A 20,680-nucleotide genomic window follows, 5' to 3' on the forward strand; every position below is an offset into this window, starting at 1 on the left:
TATACTACAGATGTGAATAATATTAATATTTACATATTAAATATTTAATTTTTTAATATTAAACCTCCGCTGCGCAGGTCGCCCCTGCTGTCCGGCTCCTCCCGGAAGGGCCGTGCGACAGTGGGGGGTGGGGCCCGACCGCTGCAGATTGGCCCAAGGGCCTGCCGGCTAGCCCGCGAGTGAGCTGCTGCTGACCAGTCCGCGGAGGGAGGAGCGACGGGCTGGGTGCAGGGAGGAGCTGGAGAGTTGCCTGACGAATTTAACTTTCTTAACCCTGTGGTTGCTGTGTTCCTCCTGTGATCCAGTGACTGGGATTCCTGGTGAGAGGGTAACAGGCAGGAAGGCTAGGGGTCTCCAAAGAGAGGAAATAAGCTACAAGTGTCAGGCGTTTTTTCTCTCTTAAGCGGCAGGAGGAAGCAAACTACAAGTGTCAGATTTTTTTCCCTTCTCTATACAAATTTAAAAGCAGGCTGCTCTTAAAATTCGGTGCTGCCATGATGGAACCTCGTTCCACCTGAACTTAACTTTTCTCAAACCTTGAGATAACCAATGCGTTTTTCTTATGTAAATGTTTTTCTTAAGCTACGTTAATGAACTATGTATTTACTTACCCTAGACTCTATCTTCAAGTAGTTACGCTTAAGATGCAGAACCAATAAGGACTGAACAAACCAGTATCTTTTACTAATACACTGTTCTTTAATCTATGTTCAGTTCAGTTCAGTCGCTCAGTGATGTCTGACTCTTTGGAACCCCATGGCTATAGCCCTCCAGGCTTCCCTTTCCGTCACGAACTCCTGGAGCTTACTCAAATTCATGTCCATTGAGTCCGTGATGCCATCCAACCGTCTCATCTTCTGTTGTCCCCTTCTCCTCCCGCCTTCAATCTTTCCCAGCATCAGGGTCTTTTCCAATGAGTAAGTTCTTTGAACCAGGTCGCAAAACTATTGGAGTTTCAGCTTCAGCATCAGTCCTTCCAATGAACACCCAGGACTGATTTCCTTTAGGATGGACTGGTTGGATCTCCTTGCAGTTCAAGGGACTCTCAAGAGTCTTCTCCAACATCACAGTTCAAAAGCCTCAATTCTTTGGTGCTCTGCTTTCTTTTTTTTTTTCTGCTTTCTTTATAGTCCAACTCTCACATTCGTACATGACTACTGGAAAAACCATAGCTTTGACTAGATGGATATTTATTAGCAAAGTAATGTCTCTGCTTTTTAATATGCTATCTAGGTTTTTCTTACAAGGAGTAACCACCTTTTAATTTCATGGCTGCAGTCACCATCTGCAGTGATTTTAGAGTCCAAGAAAATAAAGTCTGTCACAGTTTCCATTGTGTCCCCATTAATTTGCCATGAAGTGATGGGACCAGATGCCATGATCTTTGTTTTTTTGAATGTTGAGTTTTGAGTTTTAAGCCAGCTTTTTCACTCTCCTCTTTCACTTTCATCAAGAGGCTCTTTAGTTCTTCTTTGCTTTCTGCCATAAGGATGGTGTCATCTGCATATCTGAGCTTACTGATATTTCTCCCAGCAATCTTTATTCCAGCTTGTGCTTCATGCACCCTGACATTTTGCATGATGTACTCTGCATGTAAGTTAAATAAGCAGGGTCTTTGCATACACTTTCAGAAAGTTTATCTAGAGGTCATTCTGGAGGACTGCATTGGCCTAGACCAGCAAAGGACATGTAGTAGTGCACCCAACCTGTTTGCTGTTCTTTCTTTGCATATTCTTCCCAAAAGTATTTCCATGTCCCCAGCCTTAGAGGCCCAGTGGTATTCTGAATGAGGCTCCAACTCCTTTTCTTGAAAGGGAACATTGGCTTACGCCAACCAGGGAGGTGTGTGAGAGTAGCTCAGTCCCTACTGGGTCTAAGTCATTGGGAGCACCCTATGGAAAGTTTCTAGATCTCCCTCCAGAGGTCAAGACCAACTGGCTGGTTAGGGAGTCAGGAGAGACACATGTTAAGTGTATATGTTTATTTCTGGAAATGTACAATAAGCAATTTTAGACTTGGAGTGCTAAGAAAAATGTGGGTTGCATACACAAATCTGAGAGTTATAAACACACAGATGATAGTTGAGACTGGAGTAGAAAAGACTGCCCCAGGGAGAAGGTATAAATTTCCTTTCACAGAATCATTTCTACTCCTATGATTTCCCTCTTCTTACGGGATTTGTTCAGTTGTGTGCAGTCTATGTTTTAGGTAGTTGCTATAGTCTGGGTGTTTGTGCACCCTCAAAATTAATCATTTGAAATCTTAGTGCCCAACATGATGGTATTTGAAAGGTGATTATAAAAGGATGGTGGAGGTCTTGAGAATGGAGTTAGTGCCCTTATAAAAGAGACCCCAGCAAGTTCCCTTGCCCCTTTCACCCAGTGAAAACACAACCAGAAGTCTGATTCCAGGAAGAGGGCCCTCACCCAATCATGCTGGCACGTGGATCTCAAACTGCTGCCTGCAGAACTATGAGAAATAAATTTCTGTTGCTTACAAACCACCCAGTCTATGGTATTTTGTTATGACAGTCCGAACAGCTAGAGTAATGCAGTGTAACAAACCGCATGAAAACCTAGTAGATCCCAAAAAGAAAAAAAGAGTTAAACGTTTTATGCAACAATTCTTGAAATGGTTATGAGCAATTCTTTACATAAACAGTTTAAAAGTACAGTTTTAATTACGAACAGCAACAAAAGCACTACTCCACTTTCAGGCAGTGTTGCTAAGTCCTCCTTGGCCCACTGGGAGTCACTGGGGGGAGCAGGAGGCAAGGCGCTCAGCCTGCGTGCGGGACAACCCGCTTTCTTTACACGTAGTGTGCGTCACGTAGTGTGGCCCATGCAAGCAGAGCTGAACCCAAAGATCGCTGGATATCACCTCTAAGAGAAACCGAATGACGGACAGCTGACGAATCGTGGTACCAAAAAACTGTGCAAACCGGTACATCGAACGAGAAGTGGCTGCTCTCGAAACATCAGACGTTAGGCCATCAACCAAAGTCAGTCAGAGGCTATTATCAATAAAATTAATAATAACTGCTTCTTCTTTGATGATATTCCTAAATTTAATCAGATGAGACTGGAGAACACACACACAACCCTGCCACCGACGAGAACCAGACCCAAAGCTCAACGTGACTGCAGCGCGAACTCTCGCGAGGGCGACGCGCAACGCGGCGGCAGCTCGAACTCGCGCGAGAGCTGGCGCGACCTCGCGAAGAACGGCGGGAGCGCGGGAGGTATGGCGTCCCTGCCGCAGTCTTGGAGTCGGCTGGATAGACGACAGGAGCGCGACGTGCGCGAGCTCATTCGCCTTGTGGCGGGCGTCCAGGACGAAGCGGACCCCAACTTCCAGCTGGCGTTGCACTTCGCCTGGTCCAACTTCAGGTGTGGACGCGGCATCGCAGCCGGGGAAGGGAAGGGGTCTGGCGAGTTGTGTTGCACGACCGGCAAAGTCCCCGCGCTCTTTGCCGCTCCAGCAACTTAATGCCTTCGTGCCTGCTGGGTGCCCGAGGCGGTGATGAGTTCAGTTCAGTCGCTCAGTCGTGTTCGACTCTTTGCTACTCCGTGGACTGCGGCACGCCAGGCTTAGCTCAAACAATGGGTTGTGGGTTGCTGAGGGTCGTCCTCCGATCTTTCTCCTAGTGAAGAGTTCTGTCGATCCGGTTCCCTGCTCTGCCCACTGCGCTTAGCGCGGGCCCTTGCCCATCAAACAATTTTTTGAGTGGTTGATTAAAATTTTAGAGCAAAATAATGGTCACACCCTATTCTCACTGACTCCTTTTCTGCTCTGACCACTCCGTATTTCTCTTACTCTGCTCTTCTCCAAAACGCGAAGCATAACACATTGAATAACTTATTTGTTGTTACTGTTTGTCTCCACCCCCACCATCAGGCAGAATACAAGCTCCACCAGAGTAGGGATCTTCGTTTGTTTTGATCGTTTCTTATGCCAGCACCTAAAACAGTTCTTGGCATAGAGTATTCGAGGCCATCTAATGCAACTTTTAATACGGTTTTTTATTTAATTAATTTTTAAAGATTTACTCAGATTAGGTACTTAGGTGAAATCAGAGCTATCATTTTTCTTATGGGACATGTAAATCAGTTATGATCATTACCTGTAATGAAATTATTATTAGAAGAATGGTAGTCATTGTTAATCTTCTGCCTGTTTAATGTCAGTAGAAGTCTTCTTGAATGGTAAACAGTTTTTCAAAATCGGTAATCTTTTTATCAACCTTAATGATCATACAGAAAGTGCCCACATGGTTTATAATGAGAACAGATGAGTCTAAACGGCCCCGTTTTTTAAATAAAATACTCAATTCTTAAGTGTAACAAATATAACAATTCCTTAATAGATGATATTCAGAGAATAGGTCATATTAAGAGAAACGTAAATGTACTATCCCAAATAATTTTTCTATTAGTATATCTAAATGACAGTAGGTAAGCGGACATCATTTTAGAGTTAGGAGAGACGTTAGCAGTTACTAACTCCTTTTACACGTTGAGAAACTAAATTTATAGGTAAAATGGTATTCCACTCAGCCATTTGCTAGGTTAGAGTTAGATATTTTATTTAGTAGTGTAATTTACTTCTTTTAAGTACAAGTTGTGTGGCTTCCACTAAAAGATGGAAAACAAGAGTTGAGTGAGCTACACTGTAATTTTGTGATGCTTTAATCCATCAGAAAAATGAACAATTCATATTTATATTTTAAAAAATTGAGGCCACATTCTAGGCCTTAGAAATTCACAGACGGGTGCAATACAGCTTCTACTCTTAAATAAGACAGACAGAAATTATTACATATGATGTAGAATAGGACTTCTTAACCTGAGGGTCTGAATATATTAATAGTAGAATTCAGATAGTACTGATTTGGACAAGAAGAAAATTACATTAACCTCTAGCTAAAAAGTAGCATTTCCTTCAATTATGAGTGAAAGCAGCAAGAAGTAATAACTTATGTATGACTGTGTCACCAGTAGAAATCACATATTTCACTGTCATAATGTAGTTACTGCAGGTATTTCTAATAAATCTTATTTACTGTTATGTAGTTATGAACCCACTTCTAGATCTTGTTATTTAATGTTTTAACAAAGAAATATGTCTCACTATATCACAGACTTCAAAAAATATTTAAAAACTGTATTTCAGTATGCTTGGCTTCCTTTCTGTTCATTTGATCCTGAGACAGGATCCCTAGGATTCATGGGGCTTCGCAATGGCATAAAAAGATTAAGAAACACTGCTAACAGGGATGTGCCGTGCTGAACTCACACACAGGGCATTATGGAGAGACAGAGGACCAGAGGACCAGGGGACAGTTGGGAAACTCAAGGCAGTCTGTGTCATAAGGAAAGGACGCTTGAGCAGTCTCAGATTCACTTGTTGTTTGCATGAATGGCAGAGGTGATACAGGGAGAGAGGTGCTCTCACTGGAAACATACCTGAGTATAGGGTGTTTGAGGGGGAATGTGTTGGACTATGAGACTGGTCTACTTAGCTTTATGACAAAATTGATATAAGAATCACATTTTCTCTTTTAGATTTCATCGTTTCTTAGATGTCAATAGCCACAAAGTAGAAAAGACAATAGAAGGGTAAGTCAGTTTATTTGTATATATATGTGTGCATGTTCAGATATCTATGAATTTTCTTACAGACTTTTTTATTAGTATAGCTTTAGAGTTACTTGTTGATTTTTTTTTTTAACATTCTAGGATCTACGAAAAATTCATCATTCATTCCGATCTCAGCAAAGCTGCTAGTTGGAAGAGATTAACTGAAGAATTTCTAAATGCGTCGCTTCCAAGCATAAAGGAATTCAAGGTATGCTATATTGTGAAATCTCTGCTGTATTTTACTGTTTCTAATCTGATTATTGTCAGCCTGTATCTAATAACATTTAGACATTCATTCTATTTTACAATTGTCCACCAAGTAGAATCACCATCTCATGGAAATTGACATAAAATCCACTGTGTCTCAGGCTTGTGATTAAAGAAGTATATTCTTGTTTAATCATGTTGGCCCCAACCTACTGTGGAAATTGAGATCAGAGATTGGAAGAAATAATAGCACTTCTAGCTTTCTTAAAACTTTTCAATGACTTCTCAGCACTTTGCAATATAATTATTGGTATATTGCTCACTAGATGCCAGGTGCTGTTCAAGCTCTTTTATATTCAGTCATGTTTACCTAAGACCACCCCTTAGGCTCAGTGATTCACTAGAATTCATGGAACTCCAGAAAGAAAACTGCTATCCTTATTGTATGGCTTATTGTAGTGAAAGAATGCAGATTTTAAGTGATCAGAGGGGAAAGGAATGGGGCAAAGTGCAGGAGAAACCAGGCACAAGCTTCCAGATGTCCCTTCCCAGTGAAGTTGCATAGGGATGCACTTAATTTTTTCAATGACATAATGTTGCAAACCAGGGAAACTCCCCTGAGTCTTGGTGTTCAGGGTTTTCTTGGGGGTCAGTCACATGAATATGCTTAGCTACTCAATCTCCAGCACCCCCAAAGGTCAAACCAAGGACTTCAGGCCTGCAAAATTATTCACCATAAGTCACATTGTTAGCATAAACTGTCTGGTCAGACTAATATACTGTGGCCCAAAGACTGGCATACAAATACACTGTACTAGCAGGGTATTCCAAGGGCTCGGAGGATATCTCAGGAGCCAGTCAATTGCCAGTCCTGAAGATCTTTGAGATGTGCAGGGTCTGGACAACCCAGTCCTCCCAAATTAACTCTTTGTGCCTACATATATTAAGTCAGTCTTCACAGTCGTTGGGGAGTAGTCTGTTACTGATAGGCTTTCCCTTTGTTTACACTGAGTTGGTGACCTAAGAAAGAGCCTTAGATAATTTTTAAAACTGTCCATCAATTTTAGGAAGGGCTATAAAGGTATTTCTGGAAGAGAGAGAACTGCAGTGCTGTGAATCCATGCCCTAAGGATTAATAAAACACTTCCGTGTATTGTTCCTGCAAGGACCATCTTAAAAAAGGAGACAAATCTTTTTTTACGTCTCCTCTTGATTCACGTTGTGTAGCTTTCTGGGTGGGCTGTAGAGCTTAATAATTTAGGCACTTCTTGTTGTTGTTCAGTCCCTAAGTCGTGTCTCACTCTTTGCAACCTCATGGACTGCAGCATGCCAGGCTTCCCTGTCCTTCAGCATCTCCCGGAGTTTACTCAAACTCATGTCCATTGAGTCAGTAATGCCATCCAGCCATCTCGTCCTCTGTCATCCCCTTCTCCTGCCTTCAATCTTTCCCAGCATCAGGGTCTTTACAAATGAGTCGGCTGTTCGCATGTGGCCAAAGTATTGGGGCTTCAAGTTCAGCGTAAGTCCTTCCAATGAATATTCAGGATTGATTTCCTTTAGGATTGACTGGTTTGATCTCCTTGCAGTCCAAGGGACTCTCAAGAGTCTTCTCCAATACCACAGTTCAAAAGCATCAATTCTTTGGTGCTCAGCCTTCTTGATGGTCCAGTTCTAACATCAGTACATAACTACTGAAAAAACCATATCTTTGACTGTATGGATCTTTGTTGAGAAAGTAATGTCTCTGCTTTTTAATATGCTGTCTAGTTTGGTCATAGCTTTTCTTCTGAGGAGCAAGCATCTTTTAATTTCATGACTGCAGTTACCATCCACAGTGATTTTGGAGCCCAAGAAAAGAAAATATGTCATTGTTTCCACTTTTTTCCCTTCTGTTTGCCATAAAGTGTTGGGACCAGATGCCATGATCTTAGTGTTTTTTGAATGTTGCATTTCAAGCCAGCTTTTTTCACTCTGGTCTTTCACCCTCATTAAAAGACTCTTTAGTTCCTCTTCACTTTCTGCTATTAGAATGGTATCATCTGTATATCTGAGGTTGTTGATATTTTTCCTGACAGCCTTGATTCCAGTTTGTGATTCATCTAGCCCAGCATTTCCCATGATGTACTCTGCATTTAAGTTAAATAAACTAAGTGAAGCATATAGCCTAGGCACTGTGACACCGTAAATGAAGAATAAACATAGTGGCAAGTGTTCTTAGCGCATTTACTACGTGCCAAGTCCTGTTCCGTTAGCCCCATGAGACCATCAGTACCTGCTGGTTCTGTCATTTTTTTGCCAGGCAGATCTCAGTTTCATCTGTACCAGTGAAAATACCAAAGTGGTGCAGAAAAGTAAATGAAAAGCTGAGTGTCCCTTCTGATTCCTATTTTGAACTTTTCATTGGCCATCTCTGATTATTTTTCTGTACACCCCGACCTTAGGGCTCAGTGCATACAGTGGAACCATATTCCCTAATTCTTCTGTGGCACATCCTGTGTCCTGTACCTGACTTTCCCCTTCTGCCTGAGGAATCTCATCATTGATTATCAAAATTCAAATACTGTCTATAGATTCTATATATTTAACTTTTTATTTAAGTTTGTTATTGTTTATTTCCTATCTCCTCAATAGAGTTTTACAGGTGTGGGGCTTTGCTTCTGATTTGTTCTCAGCACCTAGAAGAGAGTAGACAATAGATACTGCGGGAATAATGTGTCTATTCTTTTCGGCCTTGCTAGTCATCTCTGTCCTTGGCTCCTGCCCCACTTTCACAGGCAGAGTTGATTGCCCTTTTCTCCTTTGCTGTGGCATTTCTGACATGTATGTTGGAGTGAAACAATAACTTCATTTTTTTTTCAGCTTTACTGATACACAGCTTACCGTAGAATTCTTCCATTCTGAATGGAGGAATTATTTTTAGCAAATAAACAATTATGCAACCACAGTTCAGTTTTAAAACACTTCCATCATTCCAAAAGTTCTTTTTTTTTTTCAAAAGTTCTTAAGTCAGTTTGTTTCTTTTTTGCAATCAGTGCCTGCACCCCAACCCCAGACAACTACTGATCTAATGATTTTTTCACATGTCATTTATATGCCTCTGTGATGTTGATTCAGTTCTTTTAACCATTTTAAAATTGGATTGCTTCTCTTATTAAATTGTCAGAGTTGTTTCATCAGGAAAATGATGTACAAATATTTTCTTCTAGGCCCTACCTTGTCTTTTATTTTATGGGGGGTTTTTTTGAAACTCAAAAGTTTTTAATTTTAGTGAAGTCCATTTTACTTATCATGCTTTTGATGTCATATCTTTGCCTAACCCAAAGACATAAAGACTTTTCTTTGATGTTTTCTTCTAGTAGTTTTAGCACTTGCATTTAGATTCATGATCCATTTTGAGTAAATTGTTGCATATGTTGTGAGGATAGGATTTACAGTTTTTTGGTTTTTGCCTGAGTATATTTATCCATCCTATTACCATTTGTTGAAAAAACTCTTCTTTTCCTTTTGAGTTGTCTTGGCAACTTTGTCAAAATTGACACGCAATTTTGACACACAAATTGACCGTGTGTGTAAGGATTTACAAGTTCTCAATCGTTTCTTTAATCTGTATACCTATCGTTACACAAATACCATACTGTCTTTGTTACTGTATGTTACTTCAAAGCCTTTAAGCTTTGGAATTGGGTCATGATAAGAGTCCTCCAACTTTTTTTCTTTTTCAAAATTGTTTTGTCTATGTTAGAGCCTTTGAATTTCCATACACATTGTAGGGTCAGCTAAATTTCTGCAAAAGCCAGGTGGATTTTGGCAGGGATTGCATTGAATCCACAGATCAATTTGGACAGTATTGTCATTTGTTAGGTTGAATTGTATCCCCCAGAAACATGTGTTCAAGTCTTAGCCCCTGATATCTTACTGTAGGGTCTTTGACAATGTCTGCAAGTTGAAATGAAGTCAAACTGGATTAATTCAGTGATTGGTATCCTCATAAGAAAATAGAAATTTTAACACAGAGACGCACATGGTGTTTTTTACACTAGGCAGTGGAAGGGGCAGAGATTGGAACAATGTGGCTACAAGTCAGGGAAGGCCAAAGATTGCCAGCAACCATGAGAAACTAGGAAGAGTCAAGGAAGAAATCTTCCCTTGAACCTTCATAGGGAGCATGGACTGCCAGCACCTTGACTAAGACTTATAGTCTCCAGAACTGAGAGAGAGTAAAATCTCTTTTGTTTTAAGTCACATGATTTGTAATATTTTGTTAAGGAAGCCTTAGGAAACTAATACACAATCTTATCAATATTATATCTGTTAATCTGTGAATATGGACTGTTCATTTACTTAGATCATTTAAAATGTTCTTCATCAGTTTTATTTTTTCACGTACAAATCTTGCATTTCTTTTACATGTATTTCTAAATATTTTATTCTATCTGGTACTGTCATGAATGGAACTTTTCTTCTTAAATTCATTTGCAGTTTGCTTATTATTATTACATCTAGCCTTTCTAAACTCATTTATTCTAGTAATTTTCTTCTGAATTCCTTAGTATTTTCTACACATAGGATTGTGTTGTCTCTGAATAAAGACAGTTTGACTTCTTCCATTCCAGTGGGAGATTTTTTTTTTTTTTTGTCTTATTGCAGTTGGTCCAATACAATGCTGCCCAGAAGACAAAAGTCCACATATTTGCCTTGTTCCCATCTTAAAGGAAAAGCTTTAGTTTTAGGTTTTTCATGGGTGTGCTTTCTCAGAAAGAGGATATTCCTTTTTATTCCTAATCGACCACAAGGTTTTTTTGTGTGTGTGTGAATTGTCAAATCTTTTTCTATGTCTTTGAGATATTCCTATGTTTTTTGCCTTGAATTCTATTCATATGCCTTAATAAGCTCAGACTACCATAACAGAATTACCACACACTGATCTTTCAGTGACTTAAAAACAAAATTTATTTCCTTACACTTTTGGAGACTGGAAATTAAGAGCAAGGTGTTGGCCAATTCGGGATTGCTGGTGAGGACTGTTCCCAGTTTATAAGTGGCTGCCTTCTCTCTGTATCCTCACGTGAAGAGAAAGAGCTCTCTGGTCTTATCCCATTGGACCAGCGCTCCACCCTCAGGAGCTGATTACCTCCCAAAGGCCCCTTCTCCAAACACCATCGCGTTAGGAGTTAGAGTTTCAGCATATAAATTGAGGGGTATATTGAAGTTTGAAGTGAAGTTGCTCAGTCATGTCCGACTCTTTGAGACCCCATGAACTGTAGCCTGTCAGGCTCTTCTGTCCATGGGATTTTCCAGGCAAGGATACTGGAGTAGGTTGCCATTTCCTTCTGCAGGGGATCTTCCCAACCCAGGGATTGAACCTGGGTCTCCTGCATTACAGGCAGACTTCTTACTGGCTGAGCCATAAAGGAAGTCATGGGGGATATAGTCAGTCTTTAATATATAATATATTACATTCAATGAGTTTTGGGTATTAATCTGATTTATTTATGTGTGAATTGAGAAGTACATTGCTACTTATGGTCTTTTTCAAGACTGTCCTGGCTTATACTTTTGTGATCTCTCATTTTTGCCCATAAACTCCATTGGCTCCATTGGCCAAAAATGTGTGGTTGTCTTAGGCTTACTCTAGTCTCTGCTGTGCATAACACAGCCTCTAGTCAGCCCAAGACATGGAGATTAGCAAGCCCCCTTTTATTGTCTTGCATTCAGGAGCTCCCTGATAAACCCTCAACTATTCTGCTGGCCCACTGCTTGCCCACCTACAGGCCTGCAACCACTGGTTCCCCCACTCACTTGCCACTGCTATCACTACTAAGAATGACAACAAAGCTGCTAGTTTTCACTTGCTGTCCAGCCCTAGTTGAACTACCCCTTGATAGAGCTGGTGGGAGAGAGGAGACAGCTTTAGGCATATATGTATCAAACTCATTCTGTTCTTACCTGAAGTTATTTTCACAAATAAACACTCTACATTTGTATGCCTATGCTTGACAAGAGCACTGAAATGGTTGTCTCTGGTAATTGGTCCAGACTTAACATTACGTTTTGGGGAGAGGATTGAAGGCAACTTTCCTCCAGGCTTCCCTGGTGGCTCAGACAGTAAAGAGTCTGCCTGCAGTGCAGGAGACCCAGGTTCAATCCCTGGGAAGGGATTGGGAAGATCTCCTGGAAAAGGAAATGGCTTACCCACTCCAGCATTCTTGCCTGGGAAGTCCCATGGCCAGGGGAGCCTGGCAGACCACAGTCCATGGGGTCGCAAAGAGTCAGACATGACTGAATGACTTCATTTTTCCTCCATCATGCCAGAAGTGAATCTCTAACCGCACTTTATTTAGATTTATAAGTAGGTATACATATAGTTTCCATAGGCGTTACTCAGTAAATGACACTTTACCATCCTCTAGGCTTGAAAAAATGTTTGGCAAAGGAGAACTTCAGATTGTTATTATAGAAGAAACAAAGACTTTGGCATATCTGGAAAAAAACCCACTGGAACTAAGAAATCTGGCTCTTTGTAGCTTTGCATTTCAAAGGATGTGAAAGTGGAAAAGTTATTTCTGATTTTGAGATCCAGGATCATTTCAGCTGTAATAAATGTGCAGCACATGGGACTGCTTCTTTCAGTGTATATGTATTTCCTGACTTCCCATAGAGTAGCAGGGATTTTGCAGGTTTTCATAAGACAGACTGTGAAGGGACATGTGACTAATACAGAGATGGAGCTCCAACTCTTTACTTTCATCTCTTTGTGAAGAGGTAGCATTGTTGTTGTTTAGTTGCTTAGTCGTATTTCATATCCATACGTAACTGCTGGAAAAACCAAGCTTAGAATATACAAACCTTTGTGAGCAAAGTGATGTCTCTGCTTTTTAATACACTGTCTAGGTTTGTCATAGCTTTCCTTCCAAGGAGTAAATATCTTTTAATTTCATGGCTGCAGTCAACATCCACGGTGATTATGGAGCCCAAGAGTGTAAAAGCTGAAACTGCTTCTACTTTTCCCCCATCTATTTGCCATGAAGTGATGGGACCAGATGCCATGATCTTAGTTTTCTGAATATTGAGTTTCAAGACAGCTTTTTCACTATCCTCTTTCACCCTCATCAAAAGGCTGTTTAGTTCCTCTTCACTTTCTGCCATTAGAGTGATGTCATCTGCATATCTGAGGTTGTTGATATTTCTGCCAGCAATCTTGATTCCAGCTTGTGCTTCCTCCAGCCCGGCGTTTCTCATGATGTACTCTGCATATAAGTTAAATAAGCAGGGTGACAATATACAGCCTTGACGTACTCCTTTTTTTTTGGAACCAGTCTGTTGTTCCATGTGCAGTTCTAACTGTTGCTTCTTGATCCACATACAGGTTTCTTAAGAGGACAGGTAACGTGGTCTGGTACTCCCATCTCCTTAAGAATTTTCCACAGTTTGTTGTGATCCACATAGTTGAAGGCTTTAGTGTAGTCAATGAAGCAGAAGTAGATGTTTTTCTGAAATTCTCTTGCTTTTTCTATGATCCAACAGATGTTGGCAATTTGATCTCTGGTTCCTCTGCCTTTTCTAAACTCAGCTTGTACATGTGGAAGTTCTTGGTTCATGTACTGCTGAAGCCTTACGTGAAGGATTTTGAGCATAATCTTGCTAGCATATGAAATGAGCACAATTGTATGGTAGATGGAACAGTCTTTGACATTGCCCTTCTTTGGGATTGGAATGAAAACTGACCTTTTCCAGTCCTGTGTCCACTACTGAGTTTTCTAAATTTGCTGGCATACTGAGTGCAGCACTTTCACAGCATCATCTTTTATGATTATAAATAGCTCAGCTGGAGTTCCATCACCTCCACTAGCTTTGTTCATAGTGATGTTCCTAAGGGCCACTTGACTCCACACTCCAGGATGTCTGGCTCTCAGTGAGTGACCACATCAGTGTGGTAGTCCAAGTCTTTAAGACCTTTTTGTATGATTCTGTGTAATCTTGCCACCTCTTTTTAATCTCTCCTGTTTCTGTTAGGTTCTTACAGTCTTTGTCCTTTATCATGCGCATACTTGCGTGAAGTGTTCCCTTGAATATCTCCTGTTTTCTTAAGAGATCACTAGTCTTTCTCATTCTTTTGTTTTCCACCATCTCTTTGCATTGTTCATTAAAGAAGGCTTTCTTATCTCTCCTTGCTGTTCTCTGAAACTCTGTATTCCATTGGGTATATTGTTCCCTTTCTCCTTTGCCTTTCATTTCTCTTCTTTCTTCAGCTATTTGTAAAACCTCCTCAGTCACTTTACCTTCTTGCATTTCTTTTTCTTTGGGATGGTTTTGGTCACTGCCTTCTGTACAGTGTTACAAACCTCCTTCTGTATAGTCCTTCAGACACTCTGTCTACCAGATCTAATCTTGAGTCTGTTTGTCACTTCCACTGTATAATCATGAAGGATTTGATTTAGGTCGTACCTGAACGGTTTTCCCTACTTTCTTCAATTTTAGCCTGTATTTTGCAATAAGGGGTTCATGATGAGAGCCACAGTTAGCTCCACGTCTTGTTTTGGCTGACTGTATAGAGCTTCTCCATTTTTGGTTGCAAAGAACATAATCATTCTGATTTTGGTATTGACCATCTGGTGATGTCCATGTGTAGAGTCATCTCTTGGGTTGTTGGAAAAGGGTATTTCCTTTGACCAGTGTGTTCTACTGTTAGCCTTTGCCTTGCTTCATTTTGTACTCCAAGGCCAAACTTGCCTGTTATCCTGGGTATCCTTTGCCTTCCTTCTTTTGCATTCAAATCTCCTATGATGAAAAGGCGATCTTTTTTTGTTGTTAGTTCTAGAAGGTATTGTAGGTCTTCATAGTGTAGTAGTAGTCCTATTTGCTCAGTCGTGTCCAACTCCTCACTACTCCATGGACTGTACCCTGCCAGTCTCCTCTGTCTGTGGAATTCTCCAGGCAAGAATACTGAAGTGGATAGACATTCCCTTTTTCAGGGCATCTTCCCGACCCAGGGGTGGAACTGGGACCTCCTGCATTGCAGACAGATTCTTTACTAACTGAGCCACCAGGGAAGCCCCAGTAGGTCTTCATAGAACTGATCAACTTCATCTTCTTTGGCGTCAGTGGTTGGGGCATAGGCTTGAATCACTGCAATGTTGAATGGTTTGCCTTGGAAATGAGCTGATATTATCCTGTTGTTTTTGAGATTGAACCCAAGTACTGCATTTCTGACTCTTTTGTTAACTATTAGAGCTACTACATTTCTGTAAAGGGATCTTGCCGACAGTAGTAGATAAAAATGAGATTCCCAAGTGGCTCAGTGGTAAATAATCTGCCTGCCAAGCAGGTGATGTGGGTTTGATCCCTAGGTCAGGAAGATCCCACAGAGAAGAAAATGGCAAACAACTCCAGTATTGCTGCTTGGGAAATCCCAAAGACTGAGGAGCCTGGTGGGCTAGATCCCATGAGATTTCAAAGAATCTGACACGACTTAGCAACTAAACAACAAAAGTAGATATAATGGTCATCTGAATTAGATTCTCCCTGTTCCCATCCGTTTTAGTTCAGTGATTCCTAAGATATCAGTGTTCAATTTTGCCATCTCCTGCTTCACCACGTCCAATTTACCTTGATGCATGGACCTAACATTCCAGGTTCCTATGCAGTATTGTTCTTTACAGCATCAGACTTTAATTTCACCACCAGACACCTCCACAGCTGAGTGTCATTCCCATTTTGACCCAGCTGCTTCACTCTTACTAGAACTACTAGTATTTACCCTCTGCTCTTCCCCTTCATGAATCACAGCCTTGTTGTTTTGAAGTGACTTGTATAACTCAGTGAAGCTATGAGCCATGCTATGCAAGGCTACCTAAGGTGGAAGGGTCATAGTGAAGACTTCTGACAATACAGCATCCCCGGGACAAGGAAATGGCAACCTACTCCAGTATTCTTGGCTGGAGAACCCCATGGTCAGTATGAAAAGCTTAAAAGATATGACACCAGAAGATGAGCCCCCCAGGTTGGAAGGTATCCAGTATGCTACTGGAGGAAGAACAGAAGGCAGTTACTAATAGCTTCAGTAAGAGGAAGCCTAAAAAAACAATTAGCCCATGTTATAATTAACTGAAGTGCAGTTAAGCTACAACACTGTGTTAGTTCCAGATGCACAACACAGTGATCTGGTATTTCTAGTTACCATGTGTCACCATACACAGTTATTGTAATATTATTGACTGTTCCCACTAGTATTCATTTCTTCCCCGTGATGACTCATTTATTGTGTAAGTGAAAGTTTGTTTCTCTTACTCTCCCTCACCTATTTCACTCATTCCCCATCCTTCTCCTCTTTGGTTAGCTGCTATTCTCTGTATCTTTGACTTTGTTGCTGTTTTTTTATATTTGATTTGGTTTTGTTCATTTGCTTTACTTTTTAGATTCCACATATAAGTGAAATGATGCAGTCTTTGTCTTTGTCTCTCTGACTTATTTCACTTAAGCATGTTATCCTGTAGGTTCATCCCTACTGTCAAAAAAGTCAAGATTTCATTCTTTTTAATGGCTGAATAATAGTCCATTGTATTTATATGCCACTTCTTTTTTATCCACTCATCTATCTGTGAACACTTAAATTTCTTCCATGTCTTGGCTGTTGTAATTATACTATGATGAGCATAGGGATGATGCATATGTACTTTCAATTTAGTGTTTTTGTTTTCCTCACATAAATACCAAAAGAAGTGGAGTTGTTGGATCTTACGGGGTTGTTTGTTGGTTTGTTTGTTTTGGCCACGCCATGTGGCTTGCAAGATGTTAGCTCTTCAACTAAGGATTGAACTTGGGCCGTGGCCATAGAAGCCCAGAATCCTAACTACTGAATCCACCAGGGAACTCCCTATTTTTATTTTTTTAGGATGCTCCATACTGTTTTCCATAGTGATTGTACCAATTTTCATTCCCACCACCAGTGTACAAGACTTCTTTTTTTTCACATCTTTTCCAGCACTTCTAGTTTTCTCTTTCATAATGACCATTCTGATAAGTGTGAGGCGATATCTCATTGTGATTTTAATTTGTATTTCCCTTATGATGGCTAATGTTGAGCATATTTTCCTGTGTCTGGCCCTTTGTGTGTCCTCTTTGGGAAATGGATATTCAGATCCTTTGCCCATTTTTTAATCTGATTTTATTTTTTTATGTTGAGCTATGAGTTCTTTGTGTATTTTGGATATAAACCCATTTCAGGTACATTGTCTGTAAGTATCTTCCCACATTCAGTAGATGGCCTTTCACTTTGTTATTATCCTTTGTTGTATAAAAGTGTTTAAGTTTGATGTTGTCCCAGTTGTTTATTTTTCCCTTTGTTTCCCTTGCCTGAGAAGCATCCCCCAAAATATTGCTAAGGCTGCTGTCAAACAATGTACTACCTATTTCTTTTTCAGAGTTTTATGGTTTCAGGTCTTATATTTGATTTTTAATCCAGTTTTAATTTACTTTTTGTGCATAATGTAAGAAAGTTGTCTGCCTTGATTCTTTTGCATGTAGTTATACAGTTTTCCCAACACCATTTATTGAAGAGGCTGTCTTTTCCCCATTGTATATTCTTGTTTTCTTTGTCATGGAATAATAGACCGTACAAATTTGGGCTCAGATCTGAGCTCTCTGTTCTGTTCCATTGATGTGTGTGTACTTTTGTGTCAGTATCATGCTGTTTTGGTTACTGTAACTTTATAGTGTAGTTTGAAATAAGGGAGTGTGATACCTCAAGCTTTGTTTTTCCTTTTCAAAATTGTTTTGGCTATTTAGGATCTGTTGTGTTTCCATACAAATTTCAGAATTATTTGTGGTAGTTCTGTGAAAAGTACCATTGGTATTTTGATAGGTGCATTGAATCTGTAGATTGCTGACTAGTGTTGTCATCTTAACAGTATGAATTCTTCCAATACGTAACAACTGTAGATCTTTTCATTTCTTTGTGTCATCTTCAGTTTCATTCACCAGTGTGTTTTTTCCAAGTATAGTTGTTATACATTCTTAATTAGAGTCATTCCTAAGTATTTTTATTCTTGATGCAATTGTAAATGTGATTGTTTTCCTAATTTTTCCTTCTCATAATTCGTTGTTAGGGTATAGAAATGCAACAGATTTCTATATATTAATTTTGTGTACTGCAACTTTAGTGAATTCAAGAAATAGTTCTAATAGTGTTATTGTGGCATCTTTAGGATATATATATATATATCCTAATGTGATGTATCATATCAATTTGCAGATTTGAATCATCCTTAATCCCTGGGATAAACTCCAGTTGATCATGATATATGACCCTTTTAATGTATCATTTGAATATTTTGTTGAGCATTTTTACATCTGTGTTCATCAGTGATATTGGCCTTTAATTTTCTTTTTTTGTGTGATATTTTTCTCTGATTTTGGTATCAGGGTGATGGTGGCCTCCTAGAATGATGTCAGAAGTGTTCCTTCCTTTGTAGTATTTTGAAATAGTTTCAGAAGGATAGATGTTGACTCTTCTTAAACATTTGGTAGAGTTCACCTGTAAACCCATCTAGTCCTGGACTTTTGTTTGTTGGAAACTTCTTGGTTACCAGTTGGATTTGATTACTGGAAATTGGTCTGTTCATATTTTCCATTTCTTCCTGATTCACTTTTGGGAGACTGTACATTCCCAGGAATTTGTCCATTTCTTCTAGATTGTTCATTTTATTGGCATATACATCTTTGTGTAGTGTCTTATTACCCTTTATATTTCTGTGGTGTGGGTTATAACTTCTCCATTTCTGATTGTATTGACTTGGGTCTTCTTTCTTTTTTTGATGAGTCTGATAGATTATTAAATTTGTTTAGTTTTTCAAGGAACCAACTCTTAGTTTCATTGATCTTTTCTATATTTTTGTCTCTATTTCATTTATTTTTGCTGTAGATCTTTATGATTTTTTTCCTTTTACTAACTTTGGGTTTTATTTGTTCTTTTTCTAGTTCCCATAGTGAGGTTATGTTGTTTACTAGATATTTTTCTTTTTTCTGAAGTAAGATTGTATTGCTGTAAACATCCCTCTTAGAACTTCGTTTGCTGTGTACCATAGATTTTTGAATCATATTCTTTTTTCATTTGTCTCTAGATATGTTTGATTTCCTCTTTGATTTCATCAGTGACCCATTGGTTCTTTAGTAGCGTATTATTTAGTCTCCCATGGTTTTGTTTTTGGTTTTTTGCAATTTTTTTTTATTGTAGTTGATTTCTAGTCTCATAGCATTGTGGTCAGAAAATGCCTGAACTGATTTTTAGTCTTCTTAAATTTACTGAGTCTTATTTTGTGTTCTAGTATGTGATCTTTCCTGGAGAATGTGTATTCTGCTTTTTTTGGATGAAATGCCCTACATATATCTGTTAAGTCCATCTGACCTAATATATCACTTAAGGCCAGTGTTTCCTAATTTATTTCTGTCTAGATGATCTGTCCATTATGGATGGAAAGACGTCCCCTACTATTATTGTGTTACTGTCATTTTTTTCTATGTTTGTTATTTGATTTCTGTATTTAGGTCCTCCTAAGTTGGGTTCTTGTGTATTTACAGATGTTGTATCTTCTTGGATTAATCCTTTGATCATTATGTAATGTCCTTGTTTCCTTTTGCAATCTTTGTTTTAAGGTCTCTTTTGTCTTGTTTAAGTATTACTACCACAGCTTTAATTGCCATTTGCATGGAAATCCTCTTTCCATTTCCTCACTTTCCATCTGCATGTTTCATCTTTAGATCTGAAGTGAGATTCTTATGAGCAGCATCTATATGGGTATTGTTTTTGTATCCATTCAGCCATACTTTGTCATTAGATTGGAGCCTTTGTAGTCTGTTTGTTTATATTTAAAGTCATTATTGAGGGAATTCCCTGTTGGAGAGTGGTTTTGCTTTCACTGCCCAGAGCATGGGTTCAGTCCCTAGTCAGAGAACTAAGATACAGCAAGCTGCACAGCACAACAAATAAATAAGTGATAGGTGTGTTCTCATTGCCATTTTGTTAATTGTTCTGGGATTTATTTTTGGTTGTCATTTATTTCTTCTTTTGTTCTCTTTTCTTGTGATTTGATGACTATCTTTAGTGTTAATATTTGGATTTCTATCTGTGTGTGTATGTGTGTATTATAGGGTTTTGGTGTGTGATAACCATGAGATTTTTATATAGCAGGCTTTATATATTCATGATTATTTTAAGTTGCTGATCTCTTAAGTTTGAACACACCTCACAACCCTGTATCACCCCCAACATTTGTTTTTGATGTTTTAATATTTTCTATCTTTGTTTTGTATATCCTTTAATTACTTATTGTGGATGTAGATCATTTATCAGAGGAGCCTGAAGAGCTACATTCCATGGGGTCACAAGGATTTGGACACAGCTGAATGATTAATACTAATTACTTATTGTAGATATAAACCATTTTATTATTTTTATCTTTTAACCTTCCTACTAACTATATAAGTGGCTGATTTACTACCTTTAATGTATATTCATCTTTACCAGTGAGACTTTTCCTTTTGTAATTTTCTATCTCTAGTTGTGGCCTTTTCCTTTTAAAGAAGTCCCTTTAACAATCCTTGAAAAGCTGGTTCAGTGCTGCTGAACACTTTAAGCTTTTGCTTATTTGTAAAATTTGATCTCTCCTTTAAATCTGAATGTAGCCTTGCTGGGTAGAGTATTCTTGGTTGTAGGGGTTTTTTTTTTATTCCATCACTTTAAATGTATCATGCTACTCCATTCTGGGCTGGAAAGTTTCCACAAAAAGCCAACTGATAGCCTTAAGGGGATTTCTTCAAAAGTAACATTGCTTTTCCTT

General features: G+C 39.2%; 1 protein-coding gene across 1 annotated transcript in view; it reads left to right on the plus strand.

Annotated features, from left to right (window-relative positions):
* The first annotated feature begins 2,979 nt into the window (after window positions 1–2,979).
* TUBGCP5 (tubulin gamma complex component 5) overlaps window positions 2,980–20,680 on the plus strand; it is a 54,779-nt gene continuing 37,078 nt past the window's right edge. The window contains exons 1-3 of the mRNA XM_065932004.1: window positions 2,980–3,389; window positions 5,565–5,618; window positions 5,739–5,847. Coding sequence (XP_065788076.1) covers window positions 3,076–3,389; window positions 5,565–5,618; window positions 5,739–5,847 — 477 coding nt within the window. The 5' untranslated portion in view covers window positions 2,980–3,075. The remainder of the gene's footprint in view (window positions 3,390–5,564; window positions 5,619–5,738; window positions 5,848–20,680) is intronic.

Source organism: Muntiacus reevesi, chromosome 3, assembly GCF_963930625.1.
Source record: "Muntiacus reevesi chromosome 3, mMunRee1.1, whole genome shotgun sequence".
Lineage (NCBI taxonomy): Eukaryota > Metazoa > Chordata > Mammalia > Artiodactyla > Cervidae > Muntiacus > Muntiacus reevesi.